The 14,121-nt window shown below is 36.8% G+C and overlaps 1 protein-coding gene across 15 annotated transcripts in view; it reads right to left on the bottom strand.

Moving 5' to 3' along the window:
• Positions 1-14,121, bottom strand: part of MYO9A (myosin IXA) — a 281,021-nt gene that overhangs the window by 67,086 nt on the left and 199,814 nt on the right. For all 15 annotated transcript variants that reach the window (XM_053223780.1, XM_053223782.1, XM_053223778.1 and 12 more), the window contains 2 exons: positions 13,059-13,247; positions 11,748-11,795 (listed from right to left, as the gene is read on the bottom strand). In XM_053223780.1, the coding sequence (XP_053079755.1) occupies positions 11,748-11,795; positions 13,059-13,247 (237 nt within the window). The remainder of the gene's footprint in view (positions 1-11,747; positions 11,796-13,058; positions 13,248-14,121) is intronic.

Below are 14,121 nucleotides of genomic sequence, written 5' to 3'. Positions count from 1 at the left end.
TCCTACTAAAGAATGAATGGGCTAACCAAGAAGTTAAAGAAGAAATTAAAAAGTACATGGAAGCCAAGAAAATGATAATACCCAGCCCAAAACCTCTGGGACGCAGCAAAGACAGTCATAAGAGGGAATACAGATAGCAATCCAGGCCTTCCTAAAGAAGGAAGAAAGGTCTCAGATACACAACCTAAACTTACACCTTAAAGAGATGGAAAAAGGACAGCAAATAAAAACCCAAACCAGCATTAGACAGGAAATAATAAAGATTAGAGCAGAAATCAATGCTATAGAAACCAAAAAAAAAAAAAAAAAAAAAAGTAGAACAGATCAAAGAAACCAGAAGCTGGTTCTTTGAAAGAATTAACAAAATTGATAAACTACTAGCCAGTTTGAGCAAAAAGAAAAAGGGAAGGACCCAAATAAAATCAAGAATGAAAGAGGAGAGATCAATAAAAACAATAATAAGAGAATATTATGAGCAATTATATGCCAATAAAATCGGCAATCTGGAAGAAATGAACAAATCCCTAGAAACATATAAACTATCAAAACTGAAACAAGAAGTAACAGAAAATTTGAACAGACCCATAACCAATAAAGAAATCAAATTAGTAATCAAAAATCTCCCAAAAAACAAGAGTCCAGGGCCAGATGGCTTTTCAGGGGAACTCAATCAAACATTTAAGAAAGAGTTAACACCTATTCTCTTGAAGATGTACCAAAAAATAGAAATGGAAGGAAAGCTTCCAAACTCTTTCTATGAAGCCAGCATTACCTTGATGCAAAACCAGACAACGACCCCACTAAAAAGGAGAACTATAGACCAATTTCCCTGATGAACATGGATGCAAAAATCCTCAACATTAGCCAACCAATAATACATTAAAAAAATTCTTCACCACAACCAAGTGGGATTTATACCTGGGATGCAGGGCTGGTTCAATATCCGCAAAACAATCAACGTGATTCATCACATCGATAAAAGAAAGGACAAGAGGGGCACCTGGGTGGTTCAGTCGGATAAGCATCCAACTTCAGCTCAGGTCTGATCTCATCGTTCATGAGTTGGAGGCCTGCATAGGGCTCTGTGTTGACAGATCAGAGCCTGGAGCCCGCATCAGATTCTATGTCTCCCTCTCTCTCTCTGACGCTCTCCCACTCACACACACACACACACACGCACACTCTCTCTCTCTCTCTCAAAAATAAACATAGAAAGAAAGAAAGAAAGAAAGAAAGAAAGAAAGAAAGAAAGAAAGAAAGAAAGAAAGAAAGAAAGAGAAAGAAAGAACGAACAGACGGACAAGAACCACATGATCCTCTCAATAGATGCAGAGAAAGCATTTGACAAAATATAGCATCCTTCCTTGATAAAAATCCTCAATAAAGTAGGGACAGAAGGATCATACCCGAAGATCATAAAAGCCATATATGAAAGACTCAACACTAACATCATCCTCAATTGGGAAAAACTGAGAGCTTTCCCCCTAAGGTCAGGAACAAGACAGGGATGTCCACTCTCACCACTGTGATTCAACATAGTATTGGAAGTCCTAGCCTCAGCAATCAGACAACACAAAGAAATAAAAGGCATCCAAATTGGCCAGGAGGAAGTCAAACTTTCACTCTTCACAGATGACATGATACTCTATGTGGAAAACCCAAAAGATTCCACCAAAAAACTGCGAGAACTGATCCATGAGTTCAGCAAAGTTGCAGGATATAAAATCAACGCACAGAAATCAGTTGCCTTCCTATACACCAATTGATCCCATTTACAATTGGACCAAAAACCATAAAATACCTAAGAATAAATCTACCTAAAGAGGTGAAAAACCTATACACTGAAAACTACAGAAAGCTTATGAAAAAAATTGAAGAAGACATAAAAAAAAAATGGAAAAAGATTCCATGCTCTTGGATAGGAAGAACAAATAGTGTTAAAATGTCAATACCACCTAAAGCAATCTACATATTCAATGCAATAGCTATCAAAATAACACCAGCATTCTTCACAGAGCTAGAACAAACAAGCCTAACATTTGTATGGAACCACAAAAGACCCCAAATAGCCAAAGCAATCTTGAAAAAGAAAACGAAAGCAGGAGGCACCGCACCCGGACTTCAAGCTGTATTACAAAGCTGTAATCATCAAGACAGTATGGGACTGGCACAAAAACAGACACTCAGATCAATGGAACAGAATAGAGAACCCAGAAATGGACTCACAAATGTATGGCCAACTAATCTTTGACAAAGCAGGAAAAAATATCCAATGGAACCAAGACAGTCTCCCAGCAAGTGGTGCTGGGAAAACTGGACAGCAACATGCAGAAGAATGAACCTGGACCACTTTCTTACACCATACACAAAAATAAATTCAAATTGGATGAAAGACCTCAATATAAGACAGGAAGCCATCAAAATCCTCGAGGAGAAAGCAGGCAAAAACCTCTTTGACCTTGGCCGCAGCAACTTCTTACTCAACACATCTCCAGAGGCAAGGGAAACAAAAGCAAAAATGAACTACTGAGACCTCATCAAAATAAAGGAGCTTCTGCACAGCGAAGAAAACAATCAGCAAAACTAAAAGGCAACCAATGGAATGGTTGCAGATATTTGCAAATGGCATAGCACATAAAGGATTTAGTATCCAAAATCTACAGAGAATTTATCAAACTCAGCACCTCAAAAATAAATAATCAAGTGAAGAAATGGGCAAAAGACAGGAATAGACACTTCTCCAAAGAAGACATTCAGATGGCCCACCGACACATGAAAAAATGCTCAACATCACTCATCAGGGAAATACAGATCAAAACCACAATGAGATACCACCTGTCAGAATGGCTAACATTAACAACTCAGGCAACAAAACATGTTGGTGAGGATGCGGAGAAAGAGGATCTCTTTTGCATTGCTGGTGGGAATGCAAACTGGTGCAGCCACTCTGGAAAACAGTATGGAGGTTCCTCAAAAAATTAAAAATAGAACTACCCTATGACCCAGCAATTGCACTACTAGGTACTTATCCAAGGGATACAGGTATGCTGTTTCGAAGAGGCACATGCACTGCAATGTTTATAGCAGCACTATCAACAATAGCCAAAGTATGGAAAGAGCCCAAATGTCCATTGATAGATGAATGGAAAGAGAAGATGTGGTGGCTCAGTCTTTTGAACGTCTGACTTCAGCTCAGGTTATGATATCACGGTTCATGGGTTCAAGCCCCACATCGGATTCTGTGCTGACAACTCAGAGCCTGGAGCCTGCTTCAGATTCTGTCTCCATCTCCCTCTGCCCCTCCACTGCTCACTCTCTGTCTCTCTCAAAAATAAACAAACATTAAAAAAAATTTTTTTAAGATGTGGGGTGTGTGTGTAGATACACACACACATGTATATGTATATGTATATGTATATGTATATGTATATGTATACACACATATACATATATATAATGGAGTATTACTTGGCAATCAAAAAGAATGAAATCTTGCCATTTGCAACTACGTGGATGGAACTAGAGGGTATTATGCTAAGTGAAATTAGTCAGTCAGAGAAAGACAAACATTGTATGACTTCACTCACATGAGGACTTTAAGACACAGAATAGATGAACACAGGGATGGGAAAGAAAAATAATATAAAAACAGGTAGGGGGACAAAACATAAGAGACTCTTAAATATAGAAAACAAACAGAGGGTTGGTGGAGGGATTGTGGGAGGGGGGATGGGCTAAATTGGTAAGGGCATTAAGGAATCTATTCCTGAAATCATTGTTGCACTATATGCTAACTAACTAGGATGTAAATTAAAAAATAAAATAAAAGCAAATAATAAAATAAATAAATGGGTATCTGTAAATATTAAACAAAAAGAAGGAATGTTCTATAATCATTCAAAATCTAATTGCTAAAATTCAGGGAAGCACAACTGAATTATAGTTTAATTCAGAAAGCTTGTATTATTAGTAACTATATTTATTCCATCTCAAGAAATAATATGTTAATCAAAGATGGTTAATCTGCATGAAGTCTGTAACAGGGGCACCTGGGTGACTCAGTCAGTTAAGCATCACACTTCAGCTCAGGTCATGATCTCACGTTTCACAAGTTTGAGCCCCATGTTGGGCTCTGTGCTGACAGCTCAGAGTCTGGAGTCTGCTTTGGATTCTGTGTGTCTCTCTCCCTCTGGCCCCCCGCCCCCACCCCACACTCTGTCTCTCTCTCAAAAACAAATTTGAAAACTAAAAATAAATAAATAAAAATTTTGAAAAACAAACAAACAAAAAGTTTGGGAAGATGGTGGAGTAGGAAGGCTCTGAGCTCATCCTGTCCCACATTAACATCTACGTTATCACCCACATTCAGGTCAATAAACAGAGAGTGAACTGAAGACAGGCAGAACAAACTCCACAACAAGATACACAGAAGAAACTGCATCTGAAAGGGTAGGAAAGTCAGAAAAGTGGAGGGAGGCTGCCTGCAGTAGGGAAAGAGCTACCCGTGCAGAGAGGGCAAAGAAATGGGCCCTGACACCAAGACAGCTCACATGGTGAAGAATAATCCCCATAACGTTTGGTTCTAACACCCAGGAGGAGTTGAATTCAGTGAGTTTGGAAAACCAGTGGGACTTGCAGCCTGGAGTGTTGTTTTTTTTTTTTAATGCTTATTTATTATTTTGAGAGAGAGAAAGATAGAGACAGACAGACAGACAGAATGTGAGTGGGGGAGGAGCAGAGAGACAGGGAGACACAGAATCCAAAGCAGGCTTCAGGCTCTGAGCTGTCAGCACAGAGCCTGATGTGGGGCTTGAACCCACGAATCATGAGACCATGACCTAAGGCGAAGTCAGGCACTCAAACAACTGAACCACCCAGGCACCCCATCAGCCTGGATCTTTAAAAGTCACCTGACTCAAATGATGGTGGGAATCCAAAGTGATTGCAGCTACTCTGGAAAACAGTATGGAGGTTCCTCAAAAAATTAAAAATAGGGGCGCCTGGGTGGCTCAGTTGGTTAAGCGTCCGGCTTTGGCTCAGGTCATGATCTCATGGTTTATGTGTTCGACCCCCATGTCACGTTCTGTGCTGACAGCTCAGAGCCTGGAGCTTGCTTCGGATTCTATGTCTCCCCCTCCCTCTGCCCCTCCCGTGCTCATGGGCTGTCTGCCTCTCAATAATAAATAAACATTGAACAAAAATGTTTTAATTAAAATTAGAACTGGGGCGCCTGGTGGCTCAGTCAGTTGAGCGTCCAACTTCGGCTAAGGTCATGATCTCGCAGTTTATGAGTTTGAGCCCTGCGTCTGGCTCTGTGCTGACAGCTCGGAGCCTGCAGCCTGCTTCGAATTCTGTGTCTCCCTCTCTCTCTGCCCCACTCTCTCCCACTCATACTCTGCCTCTCTCTGTTTCTCAAAAATAAATAAATGTTAAAAAAAAAAAATAGAACTAACCTATGACCCAGCAATTGCACTACTAGGCATTTATCCAAGGGATACAGATGTGCTGTTTCGAAGGGACACATGCACCCCCATGTTTATAGCAGCACTATCAACAATAGCCAACGTATGGAAAGAGCCCAAATGTCCATGGATAGATGAATGGACAAAGAAGATGTTGTGTGTGTGTGTACACACACACAATGGAGTCGGCAATCAAAAAGAATGAAATCTTGCCATTTGCAACTATGTGGATGGAACTAGAGGGTATTATTCTAAGCGAAATTAGAGAAAGACAAATATCATATGACTTTACTCATATGAGGACTTTAAGGTACAAAACAGATGAACACAAGGGAAGGGAAGGAAAACTAATATAAAAACAGGGAGAGGGACAAAACAGAAGAGACTCTTAAATATGGAGAACAAACAGAGGGTTAGTGGAGGGGTTGTGGGAGGGGGAATTGGTTAAATGGGGAAGGGGCATTAAGGAATCTACTCTTGAAATCATTGTTGTACTATATGCTAATTAACTTGGACGTAAATTAAAAAAAAAAAAAGCCAGCTGACTCAGCAAGGGGTGAGCTGGGAGGGCAACTGATAGCTGGGATACTATCCCTTAAAGAGATAGTAACCTGCACAGAGAGGACATAAAAATAGCAGTTTACACAATACTGGGGGGCAAATGGGAGCTAGATAAATTAAAGCTGATTTTGGAGTGAGCTGGGGGACTTCTATGAAAACAAGGGAGCTGGCAGTCACCATTTTTCTCCCCTGGCCCCCAGCACAAACACAGAGCCACCTACAGGATGAGGAGCTGTACACCCAGACACTTGCAGCCTTGGCCCAGGGCTCAGGGCACATTTTGTTAAAGCTGCATGCTCCCCACCCACCCACCAGGTGTGCTGCTGCTACCATACACTGCACCCAACAGCAGCATTCAGCCATGCACCCCCAGCCACCATCCAGAATCAGGCCCAACCACACCCAGCCACAGTGCACTGCCACACCAGGCCTCATGTCCCCAGCCATTGCAGCATTTCATGGTTCCATCATAAAACTAGTGGCCCAATGCCAATTTTGCTAACAATGCGTCCTGCATCAATGGACAAATCATCTACACAAAATCAAGAAGGAAACAATGGGTTGGAATGATACACTGGAACAGATGGATTTCACAGATATAGTCAGAATATTTCATCCTAAATCAGCTGAAAAACACACTCTTTTCAAGCACACATGTAAAATTCTCTGGAATAGATCACATATTAGCCCACAAAATCAGCCTGAACAAATCCAAAATATCAAAGTCATACCATGCATCTTTTCTGACCACAACGCTATGAAACTAGAAGTCAACCACAAGAAAAACTCTGGAAAGACCAAATATGTGGAGGTTAAATAACATGCTACTAAACAACAAATCAGTCACCCAGAAAATAAAAGAAGAAATTAATAGAACAGATGAATGAAACCAGGAGCTGGTTCTCCAAAAAAAAAAAAATCAAGAAAAGTGATAAGTCTCTAGCCAGACTTATTAAGAAAAAAAAGAGAGAGAGAGAGAAAGGACTCAAATAAAATCACAAATGAGACGGGAGAAAAAACAACTGACACCACAGATATACACAGAGAATATTATGAAAAATTATATGCCAACAAATTGGACAACCTAGAAAAAAAATGGATAAATTCCTAGAAACATATCACCTAACAAAAATGAAATAGGAAGAAATAGAAAATTTGAACAGACTGATTACTAGCAAAGAAATTGAATCAGTAATGAAAAAATTCCCAACAAACAAAGTCTAGGACCAGATGGCTTCACGGGTGAACTCTACCAAACATTTAAATAAGAGTTCATACCTATTCTTCCCAAACTATTCCAAAAAATAGAAAAGGAAAGAAAACCTCCCAATTCATTCTATGAGGCCAGCATTCTCTAATAAACATAAATGCAAAAATCCTCAACAAAGTACGAGCAAACCAAATCCAACAATACATGAAAAAAAATCATCCATCACAATCAAGTGGGATTTGTTCCTGGGTTGAAAGGATGGTTCAATATTCACAAATCCATCAACGTGATACATCCCATCAATGAAAGAAAGGAAAAAAACCACATGATCATGTGTATAGATGCAGAGAAAGCATTTGACAAGTACAACATCCACTCATGAGATAAACCCTCAACAAAGTAGATTTACTTTGAGTAGACTGTTGAGGGTACATACCTCAACATAATAAATAAAGGCCACATATGAAAAACCCATAGCTAGCATCATATTTATTTTTTTCCCCTAAGATCAGGAACAAGACAAGGATGTCCATTCTAACCACTTTTATTCAACATAGTACTACAAGTCCTAGCCATAGCATTCAAACAACAAAAAGATATAAATGGTATCTAAATTGGTAAGGAAGAAGGAAAACATTCACTGTTCACAGACACATGATATTATATATGGAAAAACCCTACAGACTCCACCAAAAAACTGCTAGAACTGACAAATAAATTCAATGAAGTTGCAGGACACAAAATCAATGTACAGAAATCTGTTGCATTTCTATACACCAGTAATGAAGCAGCAAAAAGAGAAATTAGAAAGCAATCCCATTTACAATTGCACCAAAAATAGTAAGACACCTAATTAACAACATGAAAGACCCCATACTCCAAAAACTATAAAACACCAATGAAAGAAATGGAATAGAAGATGACACAAAGAAATGGATTACAAGCACAAATATTGTTAAAATGTGTCTACTACCCAAAGCAATCTACACATTTAATGCAATCCTTATCAAAATACCAACAGCATTTTTCAGAGGTAGAATATACAATCCTAAATTTGTATGGAACCACAAAAGACCCCAAATAGCCAAAGTAATCTTGAAAAAGAAAAGCAAATCTGGAGGCATCACTCTTTCAGACTTCAAGTTATATTACCAAGCTGTAATAATCAAAACAGTATGGTACCGGCACAAAAAGAGACACACAGATCAATGGAACAGAACAGAAAATCCAGAAATAGACCCACAAATATATGGTAAATTAATTTCTGACAAAGTAGGAAAGAATATCCAATGAGAAAAGGGAAGTCTCTTCAACAAATAATGTTGGGAAAACTGGACAGCTATATGCAAAAGAATGAAACTGGACCACTTTCTTACACCACACATCACTAAAAACAAATTCAAAATGGATCAAAGTCTAAATGTGAAATCTAAAATCATAAAAGTCCTAGAAGAGAACAAGGGCAGTAAGGTCTCTGACATCAGCCATAGCAACACTTTTCTAGATGTCTCCTGAAGGGAAACAAAAGTAAAAATAAACTACTGGGATTACATTGAAATACAAAGCATCTGCACAGTAAACAATCAACAAAACTAAAAGGTAACCTAAGGAATGAGAAGAGATATTTGCAAATAACATCTGACAAAAGATTAGTATCCAAAATATATAAAGAACTTACAAAACTAAACACCCAAAAAACAAATAATTGAGTTAAAAAATTAGAAGAAATAAACACATTTTTCCAGAGGACATACAGATCGCTAACAGACAGACACATGGAAAGATGACCATCACTCATCATCAGTGAAGTATAAATCAAAACTACAGTGAGGTATCACCTCACACCTGTCAAAATGGCTAAAATTAACAACACCACAGGAAAAAACAGGAGTTGGTGAAGGATGTAAAGAAAGGGAATCCTTTTTTACACTGTTGGTGGGAATGAAAAACTGGTGCAGCCACTCTAGAAAACAGTATGGAGCTTCCTCAGAAAGTTAAAAATATAACTGCCCAGGGTGCCTGGGTGGCTTAGTCAGTTGGGAAGCTGGCTCTTGATTTCGGCTTAGGTCATGATCTCACAGAGTGTGAGATCTGCGCTTGCAGCATGGGGCCTGCTTTGGATCCATCCTCTGTCTCCCTCTCTCTGCCCCTCCCTCTCCCCTCTCCCCTCTCCCCTTTCTCGCTCTCTCTCTCAAAAATAAATGTTTAAAAATTAAAAAAAAAAATAGAGCTGCTCTATGATCCAGCAATTACACTACTAGGTATTTACCCAAAGAATACAAAAATACTAATCGAAAGGGATACGTGCACCCCAATGTCTATAGCAGCATTATCAACCAATAGCCAAATTAGGGAAAGAGCCCAAATATCCATCAATTTATGAATGGATAAACAAGCTGTGGTATGTATATATTCAATGGAGTATTATTTAGCCACAAAAATGAATGAAATATTGCCACTTGCAATGATATGGATGGAGCTAGAGAGTATTATGCCAAGTAAAATAAGTCAGTCAGAGAAAAGACGACTACCATATGATTTCATTCATATGTGGAATTTAAAAACAAATGAACACAGAAGAAAAAAATAGAGAGGCAAACCAAGAAATAGACTCTTAACTATAGAGAACAAACTGATGGTTACTGGATGGGGAAAGGGTGGTAACTGGATTAAACTGGGGATGGGGTTAAGTATACTTGTGATGAGCACTGGCTATTGTATGTAAGTGTTGAATCGCTACATTGTACACCTGAAACTAATGTAACACTGTGTGTTAACGAACTGGAATTAAAATAAAAACTTAGTCAAAGTAAGAGAAAAGCCTTCAAGACTTTAGAGTCTTGTATATCATGTGTATATGGGGGTATACATGTACATATATTTGATAACATAAAAAGTAATTTAAAAAATTTGATATGTGTATAAACAGATCAATGAATAAAAAGAGTAAGTTCAAAATTAAACCCAAATACATTTGGAATGAAGTATATTATAAAAGTGATATTTCAAATCATTGCAAAAGAAATGCATCATTGAATACAGTTCAGAGAATTGACATGCTTTTAAAAATAAATCAGACTTTGATCCCTACCTTATTCAAGACTAAAATAAATCCCAGATGATTAAAAATTTTTATAGGAAACAAATGAAACAATAAATGTATGAGCAAAAGGCAAGGGAAAAGTGAAAAATTATTTGTAATAATTATATAATTATTTGTCTAAGAAAGATAAAAACCTCAAACATAAAATAACTGGCGAGGGGTGCCTGTGTGGCTCGGTCAGTTAAGCTTCTGACTTTGGCTCAGGTCATGAGCTCATGATTCATGAGTTTGAGCTCCACATGGGGCTCTGTGCTGACAGCTCAGAGCCTGGAGCCTGCTTCAGATTCTGTGTCGCCTTCTCTATCTGCCCCTCCCCTGCTCATGCTCTGTCTGTCTGTCTCTCTCTCCAAAATAAATAAAAACATTTAAAACATTTTTTAAAAACTGGTGAATTTGTATTTCCATAATAAACAAATCAACTATAAATAAAGTAAAAAGATAATTCCAGTCAGAATATCCTAAAAAAGGAAGGGGAATAATATATACCTTTAATTTTTTATGTCTATTATTTGATTGACTGACTGATTTTGAGAGAGACTTCAAGCGGAGGACAGGCAGACAGCAAGGGAGACAGAGAATCCCAGGCAGGCTCTACTCAGCATGGGGCTCAATCCAACAACTGAGAGATCATGACCTGAGCTGCTATCAAGAGTCAGAGGATTAACTGAGCCACCCAGGTGCCCCTAAGGAAAAAGGACCGGGAAAGAAATATCCTTTATAATGAATATCATTTTAAATTATGTTATGAATTTCTCAAATATAAAAACTAGTTAAAAATTTTAGAGATTATGCTGGCAAACAGAACTAGACCAAGAGTATCATTGATGATGACTGGCAACACTGCCTGTTACTAAAATACATGGCAGGGAAGGCTGTACAAACTTTCAGTTATAAAATAATTTATTATTTATTTAAACTTAAAGTTACAAAATAATTAAATCAGGAGGATGTAATATACAGTATGATGGCTACAGTTAATAAGAGATACATTATACAAATTAAGAACATGAGCAATGGCAAAATATGCTGAAATGACTTTGAGAATGTCTTTTGAATTAGAAGTAGTTATATTTGTAAAACCCTTAAGAGTCCTCAGTTGTTTGTTTTTGTTTTTGCTTTTGTTTTTTTAGAAATGAGGGGAAGTTAAACAGCTCCTATGTCTGAGAAGAGGTATTTGTACCTTTCATGAGTAAACATTTTCACTTTTCTGCCATTTTAGGAAACCACCATCAATAGCAAGTCACAGAATTCAAGACACATTTGCCATTGTAAATTTTTGTAAAGACATAAATTATAACCCCTTAGGCAACTGATAAACATTCCTTACATATATCCACAGAAATACTGTAAAATATACTTCAGACTACTAAAAATTATTTCTTGTTAACATAAGAAACAGATTATAACTTACTAAATCAGTTTCTTTTTTCCTTCTTTTCTTTCTTTCTGTTTTTGGCACCTGATGGGAGAGAAATACAGAAACTGTAATATCAACAAAGACAAACATACTTTCTTGCTTCTGTGCAAATGCTGAGATTTTTGCTCACAGGTAATAGAGCAAGCAGCTCTTTGTTCTTCAAGACAAAGTGTGCAGTGCTAGTAAGCAAATGTGAGAAAACTTTTAAATTTAGTAAAACACAGTGCTCATAAAAACAACAGAATAAAAGGACACTTTAGGGATTCTTGTCTTATTAAACATTAGTTCTGTCCAGAAGCCACTCCATATTAATTTAAATAATTTTATTTTAATCATTAACTGAATGATTATTAACTTTTAAGATTGTACTTTCCATATTTTGTCTCTAAAAAACTCTCCATCTCAGAGTTAAATATAAAAAGGTATCACAAGGGATATGGAAAGCTCTTTTATATATGACATTTCCTGATAATTACAGTATAGAGCAATCTAAACCTAACCTTTAAAATTATAAACAAAGGCAGTATAAGCCTACTAAAAATCTTCTTCTGCATAATATAAAGTTAACCTTGACCTAGAACAGAGGAACTTTTAAGGTTATTACTTATACCTGACTACTTCAAAAACGAGTTAAAATGGCTTATAAATCTACACACATATAAACTAGAATAATTGAAAATAAGGCCCCATCAATAAAAAGGATTAATAATATTCCTGATATCTAATAATTAGAGACCTATTTATTTCAGCTGGGGTACTAAAATGAAACACTGATAACTTTGTCTAAGCTTGCTATCTTTTCTGCAATAGGGATTTCATAATAGTTATTTAATAGGACTGAAACAAGAATTAAATATCAAACTCCTAGTACAATTCCTGGAATTCAATAAATAAATGTTACTATTAACTGTTATACAGATTTCTAGCAACACACATCCTCTCAAAACCTAATTTAAGAAGAAATATAATCTGTGGTTCCTTACATAAAGGCCATCAAATGATACAATGAATCACATCTTTAACCATGACTTTTCAAAAGGAAATTCACGTAGTGAACTCTATCAAAGTAGAAGGTATAATTTTGAGGACACATATTATATTGTAACTAAGCAAAGAATATATTAATTGCAGAAGATTTAGATAAAATGGCTTGATAAACTTACAAGACAGAATTAGGTTTGCTGAATCTAAAGCAGTGCTAAGTTGACATGTTTCCTGTAATGTTCTTCTCAAACACTGTTTCAAACAGACTGTTAAAAATTCTTAACTGAATCCTTTTTAGAAATCAAAACATATTATATTTACCTTTGTGGGTATACAATTCAAAGTCTTGAATTCATTCATATATTCATCTAAAAACACTTTAAAAGTGTTAACCCAAACTCTGACTGGAGATTCCCTCCAATCACGCTGCTCAAGTCTCATGGTCTTTTCCAGAATCTGTTCAAATAGTGCGTAGAGGTCTTTATACCGTATGCTTTTCCCATCATCTACCTAATAAGCAATAAGAGAAGAAATGTTAAGGTTTTATAAAGAAATTCTATAAATATAGAAGTTGACTGAACTTGTATTAGGTAGTGCTTAGAATAAAGATTAGGATCCTTTCTAATGAGCATGCCCATGAACTCATGTGGTATTTGTGAACTCTTCTACTTGGAATGTCTGCCAAATAAAACCTATTAAATTTGAGTCAAATGCCTAACAATTTAAACAATATAACAATCTGAAAAAGTCCTGGAAACTTTCCAATAAACTATATTTAGTTATAAAGATTATTTGCATCCCTTTTAATTACCCATTGCTTCAAAGATGAACCTTGTTTGGATAGTTCCACTCTAAAATTGAAAGACTGTATTACATGCACAGAAATCTACATGGAATTAACTTTTTTATTTAAATAAGGTCTGGAATCTTTATGAGAAGAAAGGGGCTTTAAATGACCAAAAAGTGTTAAATACATTTAGAATTTGTTTCTCCTTCACTTCCTCAAAATAAGTTGAACATTTTTGATCTAGGGTTAGAAAACCACTATTAAGCTCTGCTTTATAATTTTGGTTCTTCATATGTAATTTAAGTGCACTGGAGCAACAACCCTGAGTCCCTAATCTAGGAAATACAGGTATGAAGCAGAGAAAGACATGAGCATAATAAGCAGTTGAGCAGGATTAGAAAAATACGGCCAATGTTGTCTCCACCCAAACCTAGTCATTTGCCATAGCCTGATTACTACTCTTACTATGGTCTTGAAATTCCTATTCTCTCAGACTGCATGGTTGAGGTTTCTAAAAAATCAAAAAGTCTTATATTGAGAAAGAAAAAGTAGAGGGTACACAAGAAAGTTCTGGTTTCTCTTTTCATAATAAATTAC

The sequence above is a fragment of the Acinonyx jubatus genome, chromosome B3 (assembly GCF_027475565.1).
Source record: "Acinonyx jubatus isolate Ajub_Pintada_27869175 chromosome B3, VMU_Ajub_asm_v1.0, whole genome shotgun sequence".
NCBI classification, from domain to species: domain Eukaryota; kingdom Metazoa; phylum Chordata; class Mammalia; order Carnivora; family Felidae; genus Acinonyx; species Acinonyx jubatus.
This window is presented reverse-complemented; position numbering and strand designations above follow the sequence as displayed.